The sequence below is a fragment of the Felis catus genome, chromosome A3 (genome assembly GCF_018350175.1).
Source record: "Felis catus isolate Fca126 chromosome A3, F.catus_Fca126_mat1.0, whole genome shotgun sequence".
In the NCBI taxonomy this organism is placed as follows: domain Eukaryota; kingdom Metazoa; phylum Chordata; class Mammalia; order Carnivora; family Felidae; genus Felis; species Felis catus.
Window position 1 is genome coordinate 10,370,561 of NC_058370.1, and position 26,613 is coordinate 10,397,173.

At 51.0% G+C, this 26,613-nt stretch overlaps 1 protein-coding gene across 3 annotated transcripts in view; it reads left to right on the top strand.

Annotated features, from left to right (window-relative positions):
• ATP9A (ATPase phospholipid transporting 9A (putative)) overlaps nt 1-26,613 on the top strand; it is a 130,785-nt gene that overhangs the window by 4,383 nt on the left and 99,789 nt on the right. Inside the window, exons 1-2 of one of the 3 annotated variants that reach the window (XM_019826353.2) lie at nt 6,496-6,533; nt 26,364-26,508. In XM_019826353.2, coding sequence (XP_019681912.2) covers nt 6,511-6,533; nt 26,364-26,508 — 168 coding nt within the window. In that variant the 5' untranslated portion in view covers nt 6,496-6,510. Of the gene's footprint in view, nt 1-6,495; nt 6,534-13,344; nt 13,498-26,363; nt 26,509-26,613 lie in introns of those variants that run through there. The other 2 variants (XM_006929657.3, XM_023251092.2) reach the window with 2 other exon arrangements.

Here is a 26,613-nt window from a genome sequence, read left to right on the forward strand (position 1 = left end):
AAGACTTTGCCTTCAGGTTTTGTGACCAGACTGGAGGAGAATGCTTTGATTTTTGATGTATTTGGACTAGGAAGTTTTAGATGGGAACTGGGCTTAGAAAGAGCTGACTAGGTTCATATTCTACCACATTTTTTTTTTTAATTTTTTTTTTCAACGTTTATTTATTTTTGGGACAGAGAGAGACACAGCATGAACGGGGGAGGGGCAGAGAGAGAGGGAGACACAGAATCGGAAACAGGCTCCAGGCTCCGAGCCATCAGCCCAGAGCCTGACGCGGGGCTCGAACTCACGGACCGCGAGATCGTGACCTGGCCGAAGTCGGACGCTTAACCGACTGCGCCACCCAGGCGCCCCCCACATTTTTTTTTTAAACAACTTTGAGGCATACTTTACATAGCATAAAATATTTATATAGGAAATGTACGGTTCATCGATTTTTTTCTTAAAGTTGCAGAGTTTGTGCAGCCATTACCACAGTCTAGTTTTCAAACATTTCCATCACCCCAAAGTCCCTCATGCCCATTTACATTCAGTCCCACTGATCTTTCTGTTTCCGTAGGCTTGCATTTTTTGGAAATTTCATACAAATGGAATCATGCAGTATGTTGTCTTTGTGATTGGTTTCTTTCAGCACAACAGTTTTGAAGTTCCTTTTTATTGCTTAGTCAAATTCGTTTGCCTGGATATGCCACTTTTTGTTTATTTACCGAGATGGACATTTGAGTTATTTCCAGTTTTTGCATATTATAAACAATACTGCAGTGAATATAAATGTGTCTGTGTGGACATATGTTTCCATTCCCCCTGTCTATCCTGAGACTGATTGATTGATTGATTCTTGTTTTTTAAGTTTATTTATTTGAGAGAGTGAGAGAGATGGTGGGGGGTGGGAGAGAGAGAGAGAGAGAGAGAGAGAGAGAGAGAGAGAGAGAATATGAATGAATCCCAAGCAGGCTCCAAACTGTTAGCCTTATGTGGGGATCGATCCCATGAACTGTGAGATCATGACCTGAGCTAAAATCAAGAGTCAGACGCTTAACCGACTGAGCTACCCAGGCACCCCTATTTATTTACTTACTTGTATTTTTTTTTAATTTTTTTTTAACATTTATTTTTTGAGACAGAGACAGAGCATGAATGGGGGAGGGGCAGAGAGAGAGGGAGACACAGAATCGGAAGCAGGCTCCAGGCTCTGAGCCATCAGCCCAGAGCCCCACGCGGGGCTCGAACTCATGGACTGCGAGATCGTGACCTGAGTTGAAGTCAGACTCTCAACCGACTGAGCCACCCAGGCACCCCTACTTACTTCTGTTTTTAAAACTGTATTTTAAAACTGTATTCAAAAACTGCCAACTTTTTTCCAAAGCAATTCTATTTTAGAATTAGGAATTGTAGGTACTCCATATTCTTGCCAGCAGTTGGTATAGTTTTTTTTTTCTTTTCAAATTTTTAATTTAAATTCTAGTTAGTTAGCATACAGTGCAATATTGTTTCAGGAGTAGAGTAGAATTCAGTGACTGATCACTTACGCACAGTACCGAGTGCTCATCACAAGTGCCCTCCTTGAGACCCATCACCATCTAGCCCATCCCCCACCCACCTCCCTCCACCAACCTTGGTTTGTTCTCTGTCTTTGAGAGTCTCTTGGGTGGCTCAGTCAGTTAAGCATCTGACCTGATCAGCTCAGGTCTTGATCTCAGGGTCATGAGTTCAAGCCCCATGTTGGGCTCTGTGCTAGGGCTGGAGCCTACTTAAAAAAGAAGAGTCTCTTATGGTTTGTTTCCCTCTCTTTTTTTCCCCTTTCCGTGTGCTCAGCTGTTTTGTTTCTTAAATTCCACAGGAGTGAAATCATACGGTATTTGTCTTTATCCGACTGACTTAATTTGCTTAGCATAATACACTCTAGCTCCATCCACGTCATTGCAAATGGCAAGATTTCATTCTTTTTGGTGGCTAATATTCCATTGTACATATATATATATACACACCACGTCTTCTTTATCCATTCATCAGTTGGTGGACAGTTGGCCCTTCTCCATAGTTTGGCTATGGTACCCTGGGTTTTAGAGACACGGGATGTTGGTGTTTCCTATATCCTCTGTGAGAGTCGAGTTCTCCTGCCCATCTTTGACCATTAAACGTTGCAGTTGCTCAAGATTTGGTCTTGGACCTCCTTGCCCTTAGAAGTTGGGTTGAGCTCAGTATCTCCTCCTAGGCTCCCTCTTGACATAGGACCCTTGCACCTCCTGTTCTCTGCCTGAAATGTCCCCTCCTCTCTTCATCTAGTCAAAGCTCAGTCTTCCATTAAGCCTTACTGGACGTCCTCAGGGGAGCCTTTCCTGATGTTCCTGACTAGAGATCAGATCCCACTTGGAGCGTCTCTGAGCACTGGCTCCTTTTCTTTCTCTCACAGTTGCCGCGTGACATGTGCTCATGTGATCATTCATCTGGGAACACCCTGGGCCCCAGTTGGGGACAACTTAATCACCATCACCCAGAGCCTGGCACAGAGTAGGTGCCCAATGAATCCTTTCTGAGAGAAGGGAATGCCTGAAGCTGATCTCCAGTTTATGCTGTCCTGGGGGCGAGGAGAGGATGCCTTTTCTAGAAGGTCCAGGCAGGGAGAGGTCTTTTGGACATTCCCAGATGGCTGCCTACTCATTCTTCTGATCTCCGTGGCTCAGAGATCTTCACTTGGTGGCACCAAGTCTTCACCACGTGATTTGAGCACGAGGGTGGGGAGTTTGGGGTGTGAGGAGCAGAAGGGAGCCGCAGGCAAAGAGAAGGCCTCCTGGGGCCCCTCTGCCTTGGTGTCGTTCCCTCCACTGAAGGGCAGCAGCTTAGGAGGTGCTCGGGCTTGGGAGGTGAGGTAGTTTTCATCTTTAAACACAAGGCGCATGATCGTGTGAAGAGTTTTTTTGGTGGATGATTTATGGGAAAACCTTGATATGCTATTAATGCAAGAAGTCAAGCATTTAATGGAAAAGAATAAAAACATAGGAAATCTGGATTGTTCCAGAGGTTATGGCATGTAAGGTGTGGTGGGCAGAATAGTGGCCCCCCCGGGACCTGTGAGTGTGTGACCTTTCATGGCAAAAGGAGCTTTGCCATTGGGATTCAGTTAATGATTTCAAGATGGGGAGACTGTCCTGGATTAGCCAGGTGGCCCCGGTGTCATCATCACAAGAGTCCTTGAAAGAGAGGAGACTGAATCTGAGAGATGGCAAGGGGCGCCACTGCTGGCTTGGAGGGGGGAGAAAGCGGCATGCAGGGGGCATCCAGAAACCGAAAATATCCGGAGAAACAGCCTCCAGGGGGAACCTGGCCCTGCCGACGTCTTGATTGGAGGCCCGTGGGACCTGCTGTGGACGCCTGAAGTGTATGATCGTGAATTTGTGGTGACCGCTTACAGCAGCAAGCAGTGACCAGTGCAGACAGGTGCACCCCGTAAGCCTGGGGGACACATGCCTGCCCTGGCTTCGTGTCCCAGGGAGGCTGTGGGGGGCGGGGAGGGGACAGGGGCCACCTGCCTGCTGGGCGTGGGGGAGGCATCTTGGGGGCTCAGGCTTACGTTTTACTTGAGGACGCAGGATGTAAGTGGACACGTTGTGCGGCCCATTCCCTGACCACTGAGGAGGAGCCCAGACTTAGGGTCTGCGGTGCCTTGGGTCTGGACCCAGGTTTTCTTGCTCCTGCTGAACGGTGGCCCTTTGATGTTGGTATTTTTTTTTTAATGCTTTATTTATTTTTGAGACAGAGACAGAGCACAAGCAGGGGCAGGGTGGAGAGAGAGGGAGACACAGAATCTGAGCAGGCTCCAGACCCCGAGCTGTCAGCACAGAGCCCGACCCGGGGCTTGAACTCACGAACCGTGAGATCATGACCTGATCTGAAGTCGGATGCTCAACCCACTGAGCCGCCCAGGTGCCCCTGATGTTGGTATTTTTTTGTTTGTTTTACTGATAAGGAAACTGAGGCTCAGAAAAGTGAAGCAATTAATCCAGGGCAAGAACGAGTGGCAGAAACTAACAAGAAGTCGGGTGGGCTTGCCGCCAGCCTCGGAGAACTTGGGAGGGTTTCCCAGAGCAGCGAGACAGGTGGCTGCAGGTGTTGGGCGGGTCAGCTCTGCCCCCTCGATGCGGTTTTCCCCAGTTATTTTTCCCTCTAGTAACACTGAATGATTTTTCTTTTTGCTTTTGCTTTTTGTTTTTTGCCACTGGCTGAGAATTGGGGAGAAATCAGAGAGAAATGTGTATCGCATTTTGAAAACTGCCAGAAGAAGAAAGATAATATTGTGGGCTGTACTTTAAATATTTTTTTATTTTTTACCTTTTCAATGTTCATTCGTTTTTGAGAAAGAGAATGCGAGCGGGGGGAGGGGCAGAGAGAGGGGGACAGAGGGTCTGAAGCATGATCGGAGCTGACAGCACAGAGCCCGATGTGGGGCTTGAACTCACGAACCGTGAGATCATGACCTGAGCCAGAAGTTGGACGCTCAACTGACGGAGCGTCACTCAGGCACCCCTGTGGACGGACAGGCTGCTGGCCTTGTCGATCTGCAGTTAAGAGTCTGGATTCCAGGGTCACACAGACCAGTTTTGCCATTTTATTGCTTGTATTATTCCGGGCGACTGTCTTCTCCCCTCTGCGCTTCAGCTTCCTGTTTTGTAAGTTGGGGACCCAGGAAGGGCGCCTGGATGATGAGGCATCGAGCGCGCAGAGTAGCGTCATGAGCGCTGGTGAGCATCAGAAAGTGTTCTTCTCCCAGAGCCTCATGGGGACTCTTGTACTGGCTGACATCACCTCCTCTTCCTTCTGGGTCTTGGTAGAAGGTCTTCTTGAGTGAGAACTCCAGCTGGAAAATGCCCGCAGGCCAGAGACTGGCCGCCGCCGGAAGCCATCTCAGACCTCGCATTACTTAGCCTAATGACAGGTTTGTGGCTGGCCGAGTGCGTCTTTGCAGCGGCTCTCGGCATCGTTCCAGGACCAGATCCATCAGTAACCTGGGCTTTTCACTGTTTATGTGAATGAAAACAATTAATGCCAATATAGGGAGTTCTTGTTTTTTTTTTTAATTTTTTAAACGTTTATTCATTTTTGAGAGACGGAGACAGAGCGTGAGCAGTGGAGGGGCAGAGAGAGAGGGAGGGAGACACGGAATCCGAAGCAGGCTCCAGGCTCCGAGCTGTGAGCACAGAGCCCGACGCAGGGCTTGAACCCATGAAATGTGACATCATGACCTGAGCCGAAGTCAGATGCTTAGCCACCTTAGCCATCCAGGTGCCCCAGGAGGTCTTCTTATAGATACATTCACTGAGCTGGCAGGTCTGAAGCTGCCCCTTCTAATTTGCGGGGTTCCAGTGCCCTTTCTCTTTTGACATAATGGAGGGGGTATTAGGTTTATAGCTTAGTTGATTCTTGTTATTCACGGTGATTGTGTTTCAGAAAGTCATTCAGGGTTTCTGCCAACCCCGAATTAACGGGTACCGAATCATTGCTCCTAGGGGAGGTACAGGGTCAGTTTCCTGCAAGCCTCTGGTCATGGTTTACCTTGTGGTAAAGGGATATTTTGGTTTCCAGCCACTATTTAACATGCATTGTTGATTCATTAATGTTGAACTCCTGACCAACAGCACTGCAGCTCACAAGCTTCCTGTTGTCAGGGGACTGGACAGCAGGCCAGCCTTATGCTTGGGGGCCGTAGTGATGTCATGAACAAAAGGCTCCAGTACAGAAAGGAAAGCACTAAATAGACCGTGAACAGGACACGTGCTTACAGTAGGAGAGCTGAGACAGGAAGGCAGCGGCGTTGCCTTGTTTGACCTCAGCTGGGGAAGCCGCGTGAGGTGATACAGGTGTTTTTACCACTCCGCACCTGTCCGTGAGTGACCACAGCGATGCTGCGAGTATTGACTTTGAGGTTATAACTTTCAGGCAGTAGGTGAATTTGCAAATACAGAAAGCACACATAACGAGGATCGAATGTACGTAGGCGCGTGTACGTGTTCAGGGTCCTTCTGACACGGTGGAGGTGGTGTTAGGTACACAGCGTATGGCGGTGTGTCGGGGGCAGGATGAGGACGAGGCTGTGCTGATCGGTGACATCCGCAGAGCCCCGCCCCTCCCCTCTCCATGGCGGAGCGGAGAGTTGCGTAAACAGCTCTTGGCCCCCTTGGATGCGAACAGTCAGAACAAGCCTTGGCAGCGGCCCATTGGAAAGTGCCCTCCGTGTCCTCCGCCAGCCAGCCCAGCTGCCCTAGTGCCATCCACTTCCTGTTACGGAGTCCCTGCCCGGGACCAGGTCAGGTGCCACCACAGGCAGTAACACCAGGGGATGTGGAATCACATACCCAGGCACGAATGCTGAAGGGTACGGGTGGATACCAGAGCCATGCTTTGGGCTGGGGTGGGGTGGTGGGGGGGCTTTCCTGAGACAGGCCAGCGACTGGAGGCCCTGCATGCCAGTCCCGAGGAAAGAGCATGGCCATTTGACCTTGACCTAAGGCACCCATGCAACAAGTTGGAAGGGAGAGGTGAGGCACCGACCCATCTGTCGTTGGACTTGGGGTGGTTACTCCTCAGGATAGAACTTTCTTTTAGGATCGTTACCCAGGTGCAAACGATGAAGGTTCTGAATTTGCTCTGGCCGTATTTTGGGGCCACCTTTGGGAATGGACATGGCGTGTTGTCTCCAGCTTCACTTATGACAGCGAGTGGAATTTGGTTTAGTTTCCAAAGAAAAAGACTATTCGTCATGTTCTTATCGAGGCCTCTCACCTACAGAACTAGAACAGTGCTGATTTCTCAACGCTAATGTCTGTTTTCTTTCATTTGTGTGACTTGGAAAGATTGATGGAGAAACGTCGCCAAAGATCACTTTGGGTGGCTCGTGGCCAGAGACTGAAAGGCTAGCAATTATTTTCATGGTTCTTTCTCTTTGTGCCAAGTGATACTTGCTTTGTTTTTGCAGTCGGGACAGGGAGTTTCCTTTTGGAGTACGTTTACAAGAAAAAAGCAGAGAATTGGCTTTAAGAAAAGTATGAACTCAAAGTTCATGAGGTTTGTAGATGCGCCCCCCTCCCAGCCACGTCTGACCTTTAGGAATTGGCCGCCTATGCTAAAATCTTGCTTTTAGTCTAAAAATATATCGCTGTAAGGGGGAGGAGGTGGGATAATCTGATTTTGTTAAGAGATTGAGCTTTTTTTTTTTTTTTTTTTTTGCCATGTTACCCGTGAAAAACATGATTTCTTTCTTTAAAAACGTGATTTTAAAACCGCGGTTACTTTACCACATCGATTGGGGATCCCGTTGTTGCTTCTCTCATTGTAGAAACAGTTTGAGGGGGATTATGGGAGAGGCAGTTGGAAGGGGTCCTGGGGAAGGAGAGGCTCCCTGTGGGAAGTGGAAGGGTGGCCGGGTGCTGTTGTCACCACAGCGAGATCTCTGTGGCATTTGCTGAAAGCCAGGAGGGGGAGGCTGCTGGCTGGCCGCCCTGAGGAAGGAGCAGTGTGGACGGGGACCACGCTGTCCCCATACGACAGGGCCCGGCAGGGTCTCCTCCCCCCCTCCGCCGGGCCATCTGCTGTGACACAGGGTGAAGTCAGACCTGGCCAGGTTGGACCTCAGGGGTTCTCAGCTCAGCACTACTGACGGTTGGGGTTGGCTAATTCTCTGCTGTGGGGCTGTCCTGCTCCTCGTAAGAGTGTGACAGCAGTCCTGGCCTCGCCCGCTGGATGCCTGCAGCACCATCCACCCGGTTGTGACAACTGAAGATGTCTCCAGACGTTACCGAGTGTCCCTGTGTGCTGCGGGGGGCGGGGCGTGCGTGGGCAGAACCACACCTGTTAGGAGCCACTGGACTAATGGAATGAATATTCCCTGTGCATGGCCAGGTCCCTATTGTCCTTCAAAGGCTGCCTCCTTCTCTCTCTCTCTCCCTCTCCCTCTCTCCCTCTCCCTCTCTCCCTCTCTCCCTCTCCCTCTCTCTCTCTCTCTCTCTCTCTCTCTCTCTCTCTCTCTCTGTCTCAAGAAAAACCTGTTAGGCAAGAAGTTCATGTTTGGACTGTCCTACTTCACTAGGAGTTCAGCTTTCTGATAGTGACTATGAAGCCTTGAGCGGTCGGAAGAGACTGGGAAGTGTTAGGGGCTGCGGTGCATCCCTTCACCCAGTCCTGTGCTGAGCCCTTAACCCCCAGTACCTCAGATCGTGACCCCTCTCTTTGCAGATGGAGCCTTTAAAAAGACATCATTAAGTTAAAGCGAGAGGCCTTTAGGGTGGGCCCTATTCCGGTATGACTGGGTCCTTATGAGAAGCGGAGATCAGGACGCACAGAGAGAGGCCAGGGGGTGAGAGGAAGAGACGACTCGAGGACACAGGAGCAGGGCGGCCGTCCTCAAGCCGCGGGGAGAGGCCCCAGAAGAAACCAGAGCTGCCCACACCTTGCCCTTGGACTTGTAGCCTCCAGAACCGTGAGAAAATAAATTTCTGTTTAAGCCACCCAGCCTGTGGTATTTGGTGATGGCCGCCCAAGCAGATTCATACAGGAAGCGCCTCATTTTTGGCCATTTTGGCAAACGTGGGGCCTCTTGCTGTTAGTAATAAGCCTTCGTTCTGAATTGATGATGAGTTCGTGAGGAATTTCCTTTAGAGAGTCCGGTCTCAAGAGCTCTGTATAAGCACATTGCAAAGTCACGTGGACCTGAGCTGACCTGACCACCCCCCCCCCCACTTCCTTTTGCTTAAAAGAGTTCCCAGGAGCCTGTCACACACCCATGTTGTGCTTTGCGTGGTTTGTTGTTAGCTCATGTTGCATAGACTGTGCGAGATTAATTTGATGAGAGTTATAATAGTTGCTCACCACTACTCCGTGCTTATCAGGTGCCCGGCGCTGTTCTAGAGCTTTAAGTGGATCATCCTCTTTCTCCCGACAACCCTACTTTACAGATGGGGAGACTGAGGAACGGAGGGTTTTTTTTTCCTTTTAGAATGGTACGGGCTTAGAATGACAAAGACTTCCTTTCCGTGTTTTTAAAAGGCTCATTTTAATTTGAACAGAGGCAGCAAATTGCAGCTTGTGACCCGTCTTGATGACTTCTACTCTTTGACTTTTTCTGGAATACCTATTCAGAGCAGGTGATTATCGTTGAGGGGAAAGGATTGAAGGTTTGTGAGACTTCAGTAATTTGGAGACGAGTGTGTGTGAATTCCACTGTTACTTGTGAAGGCTGGTTGCAGAGGAAAATTCTAGAAACTTCAAATTACCCCAATAGCTATGAATTCTTGAGAAACATAGTATCTGTTTCCAGAGTTACATGTTGATTCTTATTTTGTTTTTCTTTTTAATGTTTATTTATTTATTTGGGCAGGGGAAGGGGCAGAGGGAGATCGAGAATCCCAAGCAGGCTGGTAGCCCTGGGTATTGTCAGTGCAGAGTCCGACGTGGGGCTCGATCCCATGAACTGGGAGATCATGACCTGAGCCGGAATCAAGAGACGCCCAACCGATGGAGCCCCCCAGGCGCCCCTCTTATTTTCTTTCTTGCCCTCTCTGTATGAGACATGTTCATGCTAATGGGGGGAGAGTGCAGAATATGCTAATGGGGGGAGAGTGCAGAATATCCATTTCTAAAATAGCTATACTCACCCCACAAAAGGAAATAATCCGATGCTGAATGCTTTTTAAAGCTTTTATATAGTCAGTCCCCATAAAAGTGCAACTGTATAAACGGGAGAACTCCCTCCTCCCTGCCACTATCCTCCCTCTCGTTCTTCTCCCCGAACTAGAGGCACCTGGGGGCTCTCATACAAGGAATGACACCCTCGTGTCCTGATAAATCACACAACCAGGTAGTAAACACGTAAGGCGGCTTGTACTACCTGGCAGGGTTCTTTCCCCCCTAACTAAGCTGATTATGCATACTACGTGCATAAAAATTGTGCATAAATATGCATACATACATGCACATTAACACACAGAAAAGTGTGCAAATCATGCACAGCTCCGTGGATTTTCATAAAGTGAACACCCTCCTGTAGCCAGCCGGAGAACAGGCTGTCGCCACGGGAGCCCTCTCATGCTGCCTCCTCCCGCACCTTACCCTGTGTCCTGACTTCGTCGTGTAGGGATGGGTTTTCCCTGGCTTTGAACTTTCCGTAGATGCAGTCATGTGGCACATGCCCCCTCGTGCCTGGCTTCTCCTGCCCCATGCTCCATCATTCAACCACGTCGCACGCGTATTGTAATCTGTTCATCCCTGTTGCTGTGTATGTAGTCATTTGTGTGACTGTATCATGATCTCTCTACTCACCTCTTTAAAAAAAAAATTATATTTATTTTTTGAGAGGGAGAGAGAATGCAAGTGGGGCGGGGGCAGAGAGAGAGGGGACAGAGGATCCAAAGTGGGCTCCGTGCTGACAGCAGCGAGCCCAGTGTGGGGCTCGAGCCCTGGAACCATGAGATCATGACCTGAGCCAAAGTCAGAGGCTCAACATCTCTTGATGACGTTTGGGTCATTTCCAGTTTTGCCTGTCGGGAATAGCGCTCAAACATATCTGTCGGTACATGTATTATGTGGCTTTGCTGGGCCCTAGGGTATATTTGTGTGTGGTTTTCCAAAGTGTTTGTATTAATTTGGGCTTCTCCGGCCGGGAGAGTTCTGGGCGCTGGCACTGGTCCTGTCTGTCTCCTTCATTTCAGCCATTCTCGTGAGAGTAGTGCTGTCGCAAGAAGTGTGTCTTCTATGGTTCATCTGAGACAGGCCGCCTTTTCTCTATCCGAGGGTAAGCTGTAAACTTAGAGGTTAGCCAAGCCATGGTAACCCTGAGCCTAAACTTGGCAAAATGGTCCCCTCGTGGTGGCTTTTCCTCTCTGACCAAACACCTTCTTAAGTGGTTCTACATTACAAGAGAAGGGTAAAAAGTATATAAAATTTATTTTCTTTCAGTTGCAAAATGAGCGCATGTGTATTAAGAACAATTACGGAGCAGAGAGGAGTAGAACACGGGTGTTGGCTTTCCCTTCAAAGACAACTGCCCATAACACCAACACCTACGACGCGCTGTTTTCCCCCTGCCTTGTTTCTGTGTGTACAGTGTTCTACGCATGATAACCCATGTTTTTGCTTCCTACTGTTTTTTCTGTCTCATGAGGTACTTTGTAAGTTACCTTTTTAATGGCAACATGCTATTTCTTTGAGTAGCTGTGGCTAATTTGCTTTAACCAGCGCCCTTTATTTTCACAAGTTGTTTCTTATTTTATTTTTTTTATTTTTAAATTTTTGTTTCAACGTTTTTATTTATTTTTGGGACAGAGAGAGACAGAGCATGAACGGGGGAGGGGCAGAGAGAGAGGGAGACACAGAATCGGAAACAGGCTCCAGGCTCTGAGCCATCAGCCCAGAGCCTGACGCGGGGCTCGAACTCACGGACCGCGAGATCGTGACCTGGCTGAAGTCGGACGCTTAACCGACTGCGCCACCCAGGCGCCCCAAGTTGTTTCTTATTTTAGTTTCACTTTTTTAAAATACATTTTTAAAATTTGATGGGGGAGGGGGGCGGGAAGAAAGAGAATCGTAAGCAGGTTCCAAACTCAGCACAGAGCCAGAGGCATGACCTGAGCTGAAATCAACAGACACTCCACCAACTGAACCACCCAGGCTCCCCTGGTGTTACTTTTTAAATGTTTTCATTCTGAATGCTGGCCCTTGAACCAGAGGCCCCCCAAAGACACATAAAGGGAAAGCTGAGGGAGGCACAGACCCCTGGGCTTGAGAAGTGACTTGTCTGGGTCGGGATGAGCTCAGTCTGCAAGGTGACTCTCGAAACAGCAGTGCTTACTGCCCCGGAGAAAAACCGGAAACTCAGCAGTGAGTTTTGTACATTTCAGAGGATTGCTGTTTGTTCACTGGGTATTTGTGAGCAGCTACTCTGCCCAGGCACAGTTTCTGTTGTTGTTGTTCTTTTAATGTTTATTTATTTATTTGAGAGAGAGAGAGAAGCAGAGAGAGAGGGAGACAGAGAATCCCAAGTGGACTCTCACTGCAAAGCCCAGGGGAAAGCCTCGAACTCATAAACAAAGAGATCATGACCTGAGCTGATATCAAGAGCTGGACCCTTAATGACTGAGCCACCCAGGTGCCCCTTAAAATAAATCAACTTGAAAGAAAGAAAGAGAGAGAGAGAGAGAGAGAGAGAGAGAGAGAGAGAGAAAGAAAAGGAAGGAAGGAAGGAAGGAAGGAAGGAAGGAAGGAAGGAAGGAAGGAAGGAAGGAAAGAAAGAACAGAACATTTTAATAGGCTAGACTCTCCAGGTCACCGGGTTAAATGGAACATATGACCACATGTCCAGGGGCTGTAACTGTGTTTTACTAAGGGGTTTTCTGGAAGGGCTCTGCCATGTTGTGCCCTGTGAGAGCCAGAGTTGCCCTGTGTTCCAGGGTCGGGATCAGGTGATGGCCTTCTTCACCCACCACCGTTTTCATTTTGCCTTTTGTCCAGTGGGTGCCAGTGAGATTGGGAAGGTTTAAAAAAAGAAAGACAGGAGCTCGCGGCTTGCTCAGCTGGTTAAGTGTCTGGCTCTTGATTTCAGCTCAGGTCACGATCTCACGGGTCATGGGTTTGGGCCCCACTTCCGGCTCTGTGCTGACAGCGTGAAGCCTGCATGGGATTCTCTCCCTGTCCCTCTCTCTGCACCTCCTTCACTCGTGTGTGCATGCACACTCTCTCTCTCTCTCTCAAAAAAAAAGAAAAGTGTCAAAAACTTTGAAAAAGTAATGAAAAAATGAAACCACAGATTTACTATTTATGTTTCCTGATGTGTGGGACGGGTGGGGGGCAGAAGCAGCCCCTGGGTGGTTGAGACGCTCCTTACACGCCAAGCCTCAGTTTGCTACCTTTGGGAGCACCGGACACGTATTTGTTGAATACGAGAAACTCTTCCCGTGCGTACCGTGGCTCCGGGCAAAGCTGTGCGGAGACCCCAGGGCCAAGGGCAGGGACGTCTGGCTTCCCTGCAGAGAGCGGAGGTGTGCGGCGCAGGCCTCTGGGGGCCCGGGCTGGCATCCCCCTGCCGCAGTACCGGAAAAGGCGTGGCCGCGCGCGCCACCGGGCGAGTGCCCTTCCCCACCTGGGCCGTCACTGTGCCCGACCCTCCGCCGCTCCGCCGCCTGCGGCCAGAGGCGACCTCCGGGTAGGGGGCCGGAGTGGTGCGCTCCGGCGGTTCGCGAGCCCGCGCCCTTGGCGGCCTCCCCCTGGCCTTCCCGGGGCTGCGGCCGCGCCAGAGCCACGCCCCAGGCGCGGCGGTGCCGTGGCTGCTCACGTCCCCACGGGAGCCGGGGCGGGGCCGGGAGCCAGAGTCCGGGAAGGAAAGGGGCCCCGGCCGAGGCGACAGCGGCCCGCGGGTTGGTTGCGCGGCATCCTGAGGGGTTGCGAGCGCGGATTCGAGCCGGGCTGTCCCGGTGCGGGTTCGGGCTCCCTCCCTGGCCCCATGGCCTTGGGCAAGTGAGTTCCCCTCCCGAAAGCCAGCGTGTGGGTAGGGCCGCGCGGTTGGGGGGGAGGGAGGGAGCCCGCGTCCCGAAGGCCGAGACCCCCCCCCCCCCCCCCCCCCCCCCCCCCCGGCGCCTGGCAGGTGGAAGGACGAGGGGCGGGGCAGTGGCGGCAGCGGCGCAAGCTGAGCGAGCTTGGAGGGAGGAGCCAGGTGGCCAGGCCGGGCGCGGGGACCCTCGATGTGTGCTCCTGCTGTGTCCCCATCACGGGGCTCCTCCCCAGGGCGCTGTCGTCCCCGCTCCCCCCTCCTCCCTGTTCAGAGGCGGCGCTCAGATCCTACCGTGGGGCGAGATCCCCGGACGCCGGGGGGGGGGGGGGGGGGGCCAGAGTGCTGGCTCGGAGGGCAGCAGCACCGGCGGCGGCTGGGCCTGTCCTCATGGACTGCAGGGCTTGGGTCTGCGTTTCCTCCTCTCCCGCCCGGAGCCACCCTGGCGAGGCCCGAGGGACCGGTACTGCGGGCTGTGCTGGCGCCCCAGCCCCGTGTTAGAACCTGCGAGCAAATAGCCCGACAAAGCGCAGACGCAGGAGGTTAAGGCGGAAGGTCTCTGGGTGCTGAGGCCCAGGGGCCACCCCTCCCTGCATCCACGCGGAGGCCCTGAGCGCCTTCTGTGTACCAGGTCTGGGGTGTGAGAGGAGCACTGTCACCAGGGCTCTGGTGTCCGAGCCCCGAGCTGCGGCCCAGATCCGAAGCTGCAGAGGGAGAGCTGCGTGCTGCGTGGGCCGCAGGGTGGGGTTTTTTGTACTGTTTGCAAATTACCTTCACCGTTTAAAAGGTACGGAAGTGTGTCCATTGCTGACTCAGTCTCCCTCCACCTCCCCCCGCCACTTTAGCCACCCTGTACCCCTCCTGAGGCACCCACTGTCCAATTTCTTCTGTGTCCTTCTAGAGAATTTTCAACCATTTCCCCAAAAAGGCCCATGTGCTTTACATTTATCTATTTGCACACACACAGAGTTTTACCTTCTTTATGCAGTTGTTCGCATATGTTGCACAGTACGATGTATTTCTTCTACTTAACAGTACACGCTGGGCCTGTTCCGTAGCAGGTGCATAAAAAGCCTTTTCCTTCCCTTTTTAAAGAAATGGCACTAAAGGATTTCATTGAGCAGACTTACCACACTTTTTTTTTTTTTTTTAACCAATCTATCACTGGTGGACGTCTAGGTTATTTCTAATGGTTTGTTATTGCTAGAGCGTTATGGTGAATGGCGTTGAACATAAGGCTTTGTGGCCATGGTAGGATGTCTGGAATATCTCAAAGGGGAATCACTGAGTCAAAGAGAATGTAAATTTGTAATTTTGAGAGCTGTTGCTAGGTTACCCTCCCTCAAGGTTCTACTGATTTGGACCCACCCCCCTCCCCCAGCAGTAAAAGTGTCCGTTTGCCCATCCTGACCAACACAGGTGTTATTAAGCTTTTTGATTTTGGTTATCATGCTAAGTAAAAACTGATACCTCTGTGTGGTTTTAGTTTTGTATAATATTTAAACATTGCATCAGTTACCAACATTTAAAAACTGAGGGTTTGGGCTTCAAAATGTGTGCTTTTTGTCTTGGTCATGAAGAATCTTACAGTCTGTCGTGTTAGGCTTGTGTGAGGGTGTATCTTGGTCAAGGTAGGATGGCCACTCCCTTCCCACACCTCTGGGCTCTGCAGTGTGCCCTGTCCCACTGGACCCTGTGTTTATTTTTCTTCATTTATTACTGTATGTTGCTCGCTGGGCGTCTGTAGGTTTGAGTTTTCCAGGCAGGTGAAGCGTAAGGGAGAACAGAGCTGCTTTCTCTTCTCTCTGTGAAGAGCGTGGAGTTGGGTTTTGAAGGATACGTAGAAGGGGGAGAACGGGTTGCCCAAGGACATCTGATGTGAATGAGTCTTGCAGAGGGGTTGGAAGTTGGAGAGAAGTACAGCAGAGTTCTGAGCTCACTTGCTTTGGCTGTAGTCAGTGGCTTGATAACCGAGGACCTGGGATGAAAGGTGACAGGCTTGGGCTTGAGTCCACGATGATTGACTCATGGTGGGGGCAGGATGCAGCATGAGTCACACTTTTGTGAGAGGTGTCCTGCACTCCTGAGCAGGAGGGCACCGGCAGGGAAAGACTTCCAGGGTCGGAGAACTAGGGATGGCGACAGATGCCCCCACCCGTGACTGCCCCCTTCTCCCAAGAGAGCCGGAGTCAACAGTCTGGTGTGTGTGTGTATTTGTTTCTCAGTATTATTTCCCCATTATATATTACTATGCTATTTTGATCAAAGTACGGCATAATAAATTGCATATCTTTTGCTGTAGGTTTTTTCCCCTCCCCCTTCATCACTTGGGTCTTCCCCGGTCAGTGTGTGCGTCAGCCTCACTCTTTGATTGTCGCAGGTCCATTGCACGGTGCTTCCTCTCTGATGGGCATTTGTTCATTTCCAGGGTTTTGCTTTCTTGCGGCTGTGAGCATCCTTGTGTCTTTCCTGATGTTCACCCATGCTAGAACCCCTATATGATACACCCCTCCAGGTGGGCTTGCTAGATCAGAGGATCTGTTTCTGTTTAGAGAGAAATTGCCACATTGACTTGGCCTTTTCCTTTGATACGACCCAATTTTTCCTCCAGCCAGTTTTCCTTCCTTTGATACGGCCATTGCTATGGTCAGAGATACATTCAGGCGTCAGTGAACTAGCTTCCTTTTATGCATTCTTTCTGATTTAAGATTTTATTTTTATTTTTAGTTTTTAAAGGTTTAATTTATTTAAAAATGTTTAACATTTATTTATTTTTGAGAGAGAGAGAGAGCGTGAGTGCGTGAGCGTGAGCGGGGGAGGTGCAGAGAGCGAGGGAGACACAGAATCCAAAGCAGGCTCCAGGCTCCCAGCTCCCAGCTATTGGCACAGGACCCAGTGTGGGGCTTGAACCCACAAGCTGTGAGATCATGACCCGAGCCGAAGTCGGATGCTCAACCGACTGAGCCACCCAGGCGCCCCAAGATTTTAGTTTTTTTTAAGTAATCTCTACACCCAACATGGGGCTCAGACTCACCACACCGGATCAAGAGTCACATGCTTTACCAACTGAGCCAGCCAGGTATCCCTGACTTCAGGGTTTATATTGCCCTAGTTAAAAAAAAAAAAAAAAAAAGCCTCCTAGATGTTTTTAGAACACAGAGCAAAAATTTCCCTGGTACCTTCCTTTCCATGCCTTCTAGCACCCACTCCCCAGGCATCTGTGCTTATTAACAGCTTGAGTTCTGTTCTTCCAGTCCTGTTATGCAGCATGCTATACACAGACCTATGTGGCTGTTTAAATTAATTAATGGAATAAACTGTAAACGTCACATTGTGATCGCTCAACAGCCACATGTGGCTCGAGAGAACATTTCCATCATTGCAGAAATGTACCAGGCAGAGCTGCTCCAGGCCAGGGTTCTCAGACTCAGGACTATTGGCATTTGGGGCTGGACGGTCCTCTGTGTGGGGCTGTCCTGTGCATTGTACCCGCTAGATGCCAAGAGTACCTCCCTGCACCTGCAGTTGTGACCAAACGGGTCTCCAGACATGGCCACGTGTCCCCCGGGCACGGGGCAAATCCCCACTCCTCCCACCCTGTGGAGAACCATCGCTGTAGACTGTTTTTTCCATACGGCTTTTATTTATTTATCTATTTTTAATATAATTATTGTCAAGTTAGCCAACTCTGTATTGCTTTTGATCTTCTTTACATTTTTTTTAAAAAATCTTTTAAAAATTTTTATATAATTTTGAGAGAGAGCGAGTGAGACAGCGTGAATGGGGGAGGGGCAGAGAGAGAGAGGGAGACACAGAATCCGAAACAGGTTCCAGGCTCTGAGCTGTCAGCACAGAGCCCGACGCGGGGCTCGAACCCCACTAACTCGCAACATCGTGACCTGAGCTAAAGTCGGACGCCCAACTAACTGAGCCACCCAGGCGCCCCTTTCTTTACATTCTCCCTGGATCTTCCTGGTGTCAACACAGAGACTACAACTTCCCAGACTCTGGCTTTAGGAAAGTTCAGCAACACCGTGCAGGCAATTCAGCAAATATTTACTGAGTGCCCACGGATTGCGGTTACACCCAGAGCTGAGATGTTCATTTCTTCGGGTTGCAGCTCCTCGTTACAGTAGTTACTTTTCCAGAAACATTGTTCCCTTGGAGCTTCCCTCTGTGATCTTGGCTTTTCCCTTGCCTTTCGGCCAGATTGTGTGAAACCACCTGACATCTGGTCAGCGGGCTGTCCTCCAGCAAGACCTTCGTCTGTTTTAGTCAGATCATAAGAAAAATTTCCTTTAGGTTTCCTTTGTTTAAATGGTCTAAGCTAAAAGCAGTGTGAACTAAACTATTTGTAGCCTTACATCTTAACCTAGTTGAATAGCTGTTGCTGCCAACAGGTAAAAACATTGTTTCACATTTTCTTTTCTTTCTTTCCTTTTTTTAATCTGGAAAGGTAACAAGAGAAATAACATATATGTACCGTTAAGGGAATGCCTGTCATGTGCTGGGTATTGTCCTATCCCTTTCATATATAAAGTCCTGAATCCTAGTAATTCAGCAAGGCAAGTCTTACTGTCATTTTATAGAGAGAAAGAGTGGGGATCACAGAAAATGAGGAGGCCCAAGCCACACAGCCAGTGTGGAGCTGGGCTGGGCTGGGCTGGGCTGGGCTTTGCACCCAAGTCCGTCTGACTTCAAAGCTGGCGTTTCCTACTCTACCCCTTAGGGGCCTGCTGTTTCCAAGCTGTGGCTCTCACCCGTTACTTCTTCTGTAGTCTCTCCAGTAATTTCTCGTTCTTAAGGAATCCTGTCTTGTAACCCCTCACCCTAGGGACGTAGGAGTTACTTCGTCATGGCAAGTGACAGCCTGGTTTGGTGTTAAGAAACAGTAGCAGCAATCCAGGGCACCAGGGTGGTGGCGGCCACAACCAGCGCCAGACAGCTGCCCCTCTGGGGCCTCCAGGGGACTGTGGTCCGTGCTCTAGACCGATGGGGTGTGGTGGCAGCCTCCAGGGGTAGCGAGAGTCACAGGTATAAACGCAGATGTTGAGAAGGAGCCTGGCTGCCATCTCTTCTGTTTGGAATGGGGTGGGGGTTGGGGGGCGGTGGGGATGTGGTGGCTTATAAATTTGCCACCAAGCCCAAAGCTTCTACTGCGGGACAGTAGTTCCCCAAATATGGGCAGGCAGATACGTAGGTACAGCTGTGAAAAGGTCCACACAATTCATGGACAGGAACTAAATCACGTTGAGACTTGCAGTAGGGTACTTACTTCCTTTTTCAGTTTTCCTTCAATGTTTCTAAGCCCGTGGGGGCCCACTTTTTAGGAGCCGGCACTTGCTTATCTCTGCATTATAATGGGGAGAAGTGGCTGGAGGCTCAGAGACACTGCATCCAGTTTGAATTTAGTAACATTGTTTGCTTTTCATTGTGTTGATTTTTGATGTTTACCTTGTGTTTATGGGGAGTGATACTGGTTTTCCATTTATGATAATACTACAAAGTTACCTTTTACAGTTTACGTAGGGGCGCCTGGGTGGCTCTGTCTGGTAAGCCCAAGACTCTTGATTTGGGCTCAGGTCATGGTCTCATGGTTCGTGGGTTCGAGCCCCTGCGTCGGGCTCCACAGCTAGTGGTGCAGAGCCTGCTTGGGGTTCTCTCTGTCGCCCCCCTCGGTGCCCCTCCCCTGCTCACCATGTCTCTGTCTCTCTCAAAACAAATGAACTTATATACATTAAAAAAAAAAAAAAAAGAAAATTCCCTTTAAAATTTATGTAAATAAAATCTAGAGCAGGAGTTCTCAACCCCGGGTGCTGCTGGCATTTGGGGTCAGACCATTCTCTGCTGGGGGGCTGCCCCGTGCACTGTAGGACGTTTAGCAGGATCCCCGACCCCCACCCCCACTGGACGCCCCTTTCCCCAGTTGTGACGACCAAAAATGTCTCAACATCATCAGGTACTCCTGGGGTGGGACCAAAATTGACCCTAGTTTAAGGTAAGCAAGTTTAGCCTGTACCATGACGGTAGGAGATAGGGATGGTTGGATATTGTAGGAAATACCACGTGTGTATGAAAATCTCTTAGCCTGATTTCTGTCAGTTGTGAGGTCCGCTGACCGATGTTCCTGTGTGTGTCCTGGGCGCTGATACCGCACAAAGATGAGGCGGAAGGAGATGTCTAGAAAGGGATGCTCTAAGCAGCGCTGTCCAGTGTAACTTCCTGCTATGCCTGGAACGTTCTGAATCTGCACAGCCCAGTCCCTAGCTGTGGGCCACATGTGGCCATAGAGCACTCAGAATGTGGCTAGCGGGAATAGGGAATTGAATTCTTCGATTTTAATTAACTAATTTAAATTAAAAAAAATTTTTTTAAGTAGGCTCCATGCCCAACGTGGGACTTGAACTCACACCAGCCAGGCAGCCCTCTTCCATTTTAATTAAATTTACACATAAATAGCCACATGCAGGAGAAGCTACCACATCGGACAGCGCTGCTGGAGAAGTCAGAGCAGTGAGGTCAGGGTAATAGGATGCAGGCTGGAAGGTGTTGACTGTACCCTTTAAAAGCTTAGAATTGGATGGGGCGCCTGGGTGGCTCAGTTGGTTGGGCGTCCGGTTTCGGCTCAGGTCATGATCTCGCGGTCCGTGAGTTCGAGCCCCGCGTCGGGCTCTGGGTGGACGGCTCAGAGCCTGGAGCCTGCTTCTGATTCTGTGTCTCCCTCTCTCTGACCTTCCCCCATTCATGCTCTGTCTCTCTCTGTCTCAAAAATGAATAAATGTTAAAAAAAAAAAAAAAAGGTTAGGATTGGAGACACACAGAACCCATAGGATTGTGTCTTCAAGGACAGTGCAGCTCTGTGGTAGACAGGAATAGCAGACAGGAGGTTTGAGGCAGTGGTTAACACAGACCCAGCTAAAACTGCCTTGAGCGAAAGTAAAATGAAACCGACGAACTGATTCCTAAGACGGAAAAGCCCAGGGCGTGGACAGACGGACCGACCTATGCCCGAGGGTGTCAGGAACCTGTTGTGGTCTTTGCCTTCCTCCTCGTGACTCCGTTCTCAGCCCGACTGTCCCCTAAAGAAGGACAAGGTGGCCACCTGCAGCCCCACACTTGTTTTCTGCCACCTTAGCAACGTCGCGGTGAAGGGCACTTCTTTCCTAGTATTTCTGGTGAGACTCTCAGCCGGGGTCTTGCTGCCCTTTGCTGAGCCCCTCGCCATGTCGGGGGCTCTGCTCGGCCACGCCTGGATCCGTGTGCTCACCACACCTGGGGCTAGGGGGTGGGTCTGGCTCAGCTAACCCGGGTGGAGAGATGGAGGGAATTGGCTTAATAAGTGATGATAAAGGATAATTGTAGAAGAAAACCCTGGGGTAGTGTAGGCTAAGGGAGTGGACCCAAGAAGGATGCATTTGGAAGGGGGCCCTTCCCCAAGGCTGGGGCCCAGATGTAGGTGGAGACGGGCGAGTGCAGGCTGCTGGAAGGCAGGGCAGGAGCTGCTCTGCAGGCACGGGGCAAGCAGAAAGCGACCCCCAGGGTGCACGTGGGGCGGCCGGCACAGCTGGTGGTTGACACGGTGGCTGTGCCGGGGGAATGGGACACTGGGGCTACAGTGACAGGAGGACCTCGGAAGACAAGCCTGCGGGTGAAGGGATCAGGGTGCTGGTGCAGAGGAGACAGGATGTCCCTACTGTGAGGGCCCCGGGGAGGTCTCCACAAGGCCACGGCAGGGCCTGGAGGACTCCAAGGGACAGCACGTCCTGGGCGTGGGGCTGGGCAGAGCGCCATCGGGTGGCCTCACGCCCGTGCCACTGATCCCCTGGGCCGCTGCCTGGGCAGCACAGGAGAGCCTGTCCTCCAGCGGTGTCCCTCCGGGGCCCTCTACGCGAAAGCTCAGCACTGTGCTCACTGTACGGGAGAGGCAGAAGGGACCTACGTCTGTCATCCCAGAGCAGATATTGAAGGGCGGCTGTGCGTGGAGCCGAGAGGCGGAAAGTTCACAACAGGTGTGACGGTGAGTGGCTGTGGGGCAGGCACGGCCCCGAGGAGCACGCAGGCAGGTGGCCACGGCTCTCGGCCCCTACGGTGTCTTCCAACCTCAGGAGATGAAAGCCTAGGAAAACGCTGTGAAATAATTGTGCTGATCAGGCCATTAATGGCGGTGCAGGGGGCTCTCAGGCGCTGAGGATCTGGATCCCACAGGCCTGGGCTTAAGGCCAGCTTCCCCTGCTCAGGCGGAGCCAGTGAAGTGTAGATGTTGGGGAAATCACTGAGTCCCCTCGGGCTCAGTGTCTCCACTGTGAAAATGGAGGCAGGGGCGCCTGGGTGGTTCCGTCGGTTGGGCGTCCAGCTCTTGGTTTTTGCTCGGGTCGTGCTCTCGCACTTCGTGGGTCTGAGCCCCGCATCGGGCTCTGTGCTGACAGTGTTGAGCCTGCTTGGGATTCTCTCTCTCTTTGCGCCTGCCCCACTTTCACTTTCTGCCCCTCCCCAGCTCACTCGCTCGCGCTCTCTCTCTCTCTCTCTCTCTCTCTCTCTCAAGAATAGAAAAACTTAGGGGTGCCTGGGTGGTGCAGTCTGTTGGGCGTCCGACTTCAGCCAGGTCACGATCTCGCGGTCCGTGAGTTCGAGCCCCGCATCAGGCTCTGGGCTGATGGCTCAGAGCCTGGAGCCTGTTTCCGATTCTGTGTCTCCCTCTCTCTCTGCCCCTCGCCCGTTCATGCTCTGTCTCTCTCTGTCCCAAAAATAAATGAACGTTGAAAAAAAAAAAAAAGAATAGAAAAACTTAAAAAAAAAAAAAAAATGGGGCAATGCTCTTACACACCATGTAGGATTGCTGTGAACGTTACATGAAATAATGCATTTTTTTTTTATGTTTGTTTAAAGAGGGTGCATTTCTACATCCGCAACATTTTGGAACTCTGTACCCGCTTGCCCCACTCTAGTCTGGACGGCTGTCTCTGCTTGCCTGGATGATGGCCAGAGCTTGCTAAACAATCCCCGTTTCCCCTTTTTTGGGGGTAAACACACAGCCTTATTAAGATACGGTTCACGTACCCTGCAGTTCACCTATGGAAAGTGTGCAATTAGCAGATTTAAGTATATTCACAGAGTTGCGTGACCGTCACCCCAGTCAATATTCAAACACATCATGACCCCAAAAAGCAACCTCACAGCTATTACCTGTTCTTACTCTTGCCCACTGCAGTGTCTTCTCTGCTCAGCAGGCAGACAAGACCGTTCAATAATGTCAGTCGGATCAGGCCAGCCCCTGCCGGTGACCCTCAGTGATCCCCGCTGTGCACGGAGTAGACTCCAGACTCCCTGCCCCAGACAAGGCCCCGTGTTTTCTGGCTGCCCCTTCCTCCTCTGCCCTGCTCCCCTGGGGTTGGAGTATTCCAGCCACGCCAGTCTTTCCCCGAGCACGTGCACCAGGCTGCCTCCCACCTCTGGATCTTGGGTTTCCGTTCCAGTTTGTCCAGATTGTGCTTCCTTCGTACGGTTGCATGCAGCCGCTGCTTGTCCCCCGGCTCAGCCGTCACACCAGCCTCCCTGACCATCCAGTCTCCCTGAGCCACACGCCTCCACCCCCCTCGCCCTGCTTGCCCAGGCCTTATTTAATTTGGGTGGTTGTACCCTGTCTCCCTCCCTCCACTAGAGAATAAGCTCCAGAGGGGGAAGAGCCGTCTGTTTTGTTCACTCCCGAATGCCCAGTGTCCAGGTGAGGGCCCGGCACGCCGAACACACAAGACAGAGTAAGTAGGTGAAGGAGCAGGGGACCAAAGAGAAGCAGTGATTGCTGGTCTTATGTTATTGTTGTTGGTACGTGTCCAGTAAATGCTATTGACCTGAAAGTCAGCTTGATCGTGTATCGAACGTGTGCGGGTTAGGTCCAGTGCAGGTGAAAGTGAATAAATGAGGTCAAGTGGGCTAAATGACATGGCCTCGGGGCTAACTGCGCTTGGCTCAGGTGACATGAAGTTTTTTGTTTTGTTTTTGGTTTTGCTTTTATTTATTTGTTTATTAAATTTACATCCAAATTAGTTACAATATATAGTGCAACAGTGATTTCAGGAGTAGATTCCTTAATGCTCCTTATGCATTTAGCCCATCCCCCCCCCCCCCAACCCCTCCAGTAACCCTCGGTTTGTTCTCCATATTTTTGAGTGTCTTCTGTTTTGTCCCCCTCCCTGTTTTTATATTATTTTTGCTTCCCTTCCCTTCTGTTCATCTGTTTTGTCTCTTAAAGTCCTCATATGAGTGAAGTCATATGACTTTTGTCTCTCTGACTAATTTCACTGAGCATAATACCCTCCAGTTCCATCCACATAGCTGCACATGGCAAGATTGCATTCTTTTTGATTGCCGAGTAATACTCCATTGTGTGTGTATGGATAGACATAGATATATAGATATAGGTATAGATATAGATATAGATACAGATACAGATATACATCACATCTTCTTTATCCATTCATCCATCGATGGACATTTGGGCTCTTTCCATACTTTGGCTACTGTTGATCGTGCTGCTATAAACATGGGGGTGCGTGTGTCCCTTCGAAACAGCACCCCTGTATCCCGTGGAGAAATGCCTAGTAGTGCGATTGGTGGGTCTAGGGTAGTTCTGTTTTTAGTTTTTTGAGGAACCTCCATACTGCTTTCCAGAGTGACTGCACCAGCTTGCACTCCCACAAAGTTTTTATTTTAGCCTGTGCCGAACGCTCACCCCTGTTTTGTTGTGGGGCTGTGAGAAAGGAGCAAAGATGCTGCTCCAACATGCGGTTCCCGGACCAAATTGTCCTTCGTTCCAGCGGGACGCTCGATAAATGCTTACTGTTCTGAATTTCGCAGAGAATGAACCACACCGAGCCCCTCTCCCATCTTTTGCCACCACAGTGCATCCTGCGACGACCCTCCTGCTACTTCGTGCACGTGCACACGTCTGCGGCTTACGTGACGAGCGGCCCGACCTTGCAGCTTGCTGTGCAGAACGTTCTGCTAAAACAAAACAGACAAAACTCATGTGAACAGCCGACCTGATGGTTTTGTTAAGGTCATTCTGTAGCTTTCGCTTAGAAACCCTCAACTGCGGGAGCCATCGTTACAGGATTATTACAGGATGGGGAGAGGGGTGCTGGTTCACATCACGGAGGGGTCAGTCATGACCGCGGTTTCCACTAACCCAGAGGTCTGCTCCCCGTCAAGTGATTCCCCCTCTCTCCTTCCTGTTTCCTGCCTTCAGTGTGCACTTAGCGAGTGTCCACCGATGGCCAGCACGGGTGCTGCTTGTACACAGACAGCGGCGGTTTGGGTCCCTCTGGTCCAGGCCTGCGTGTGTCTCTGGCCTTTGGACAACCGAGAACAGGGCCAACACAGATGAGTTACTAGGAGTAAAACCTGTCCTGATCACATATGCTCCACTCGAGCACCGATTTACTGGAATGAAGATGCTAGTTGTATTTCTTTGATTTTTTGTTAACTGTTTATTTCTGAGAGAGAGAGAGAGAGAGAGAGAGAGAGAGAGAGAGACAGAGTGCGAGTAAGGTAGGGGGCAGAGAGAGAGGGAGACACAGAAGCAGAAGCAGGCTCCAGGCTCCAAGCTGTCAGCACAGAGTCTGATGCCAGGCTTGGGCTCACGAACTGGGAAATCATGACCTGAGCCAAAGTCAGATGCTTAACCGACTGGGCCACCCAGGTGCCCCCGAAGATCCTATTTTTAAGGAAGAGCATTGTGTTTCGTCATGGGAATTTTGAGCATCTGCACAGGCAGCTTGCTGATGACCAGGGCGCTGAGTCTGCTCCGCTCTGTACCCCAGCACCCCACCAGGGCCTGCCTGGCGCGTAGGAGGATGGGAAGAAGGGAGGACCGTGGTGGACCTGTAATTACATAAGTCACCATTTCCCTGTCTGCTTGGTTTCACTTCACTTGGCAACGTGGTGGGGGGGCCGGCAGGGCTGGGGTTTCTGCCTTGTGTTTGGGCTCTCCGGAAGGACAGGTGTTCTCAAGAGTGGCTTCATTCCCCCGGACGTGGATTGCCCTGCCTTGTGCGGGCCACCTGGGAGCAGGTGCACGAATGCGCCGACCTCGCAGGGCAGCCCGGGCAGCTGGGGGCTCGGTCGGCCCACAGTGGGCACGCCGGCCTGGCTCTGGGTGACACCGGGCCCCGAGCCCGGTGCTTGGAGGAGGCTGCTCGGAGGTGCTCGGAGGCTGGCTCCTCTGGGCTGTGGCTCAAAGGAGATCCCGGTGTGGAGAGATTCTTCCCCTTCTTTACCTGGTCATCTTGGCGCAGCCGGGCAGCATGCTGGAGAGACACCAGGTTTTCTATCAAGACGGAAGTCGTTCAAGGCCGGACTCTGTGGTTTCTCACATCTTGGCGCGCTTGGTTGCTTTACTTTTTATTTTGTTTATTTTTAAGCAAATAGACATTTTTGGGGGTGATTAGAATTGCGATTTGAGAGACACAGATTGAGGTAGACATCTGAATGAGATTCTCCGTGGGTGCCGTATTATAACTGCTGTGGGCTCTCCTCTCTCATCAGCAAAATGTAAAGTAGAGGTAATGTGTTGCTCTGTATTTACTTTTTAACTTAAATCTCCTTTTAAAAATGAATCTTACACTTTGATGACGTAAGTAATCTGGGCTTGCGGACAAAGCATATTTTGGACCACAGCTTCTTAGAAGCCTTGGCTCTGTTTTCCCCTCTCATGATGATGAAGTCCCATTCGTGGCCGTTGTCCTGACCCAGTAAAGTTGCTCTAGAGGAACACGTTCGGAGAGGAGTGGACAGGTGTGGGCGTGGCCTTGACGGTGTGGCTGTGTCTTTCCCACAGGTGCTGTGAGTGGCTGAGATGCTGCGGCGGAGGGGAGCCCAGGCCCCGCACTGTGTGGTTGGGGCACCCCGAGAAGAGGGACCAGAGGTACCCTCGGAATGTCATCAACAATCAGAAGTACAATGTCTTCACCTTTCTTCCTGGGGTGCGTACGGGCAGAGGCCACAGCCTTTTCTTCTCACACCGGATGTGGGTGGTGGTACCGGGTTTTAGAAGACCGAGGTCCCCGGGATACCTGGGTGGCTCAGTC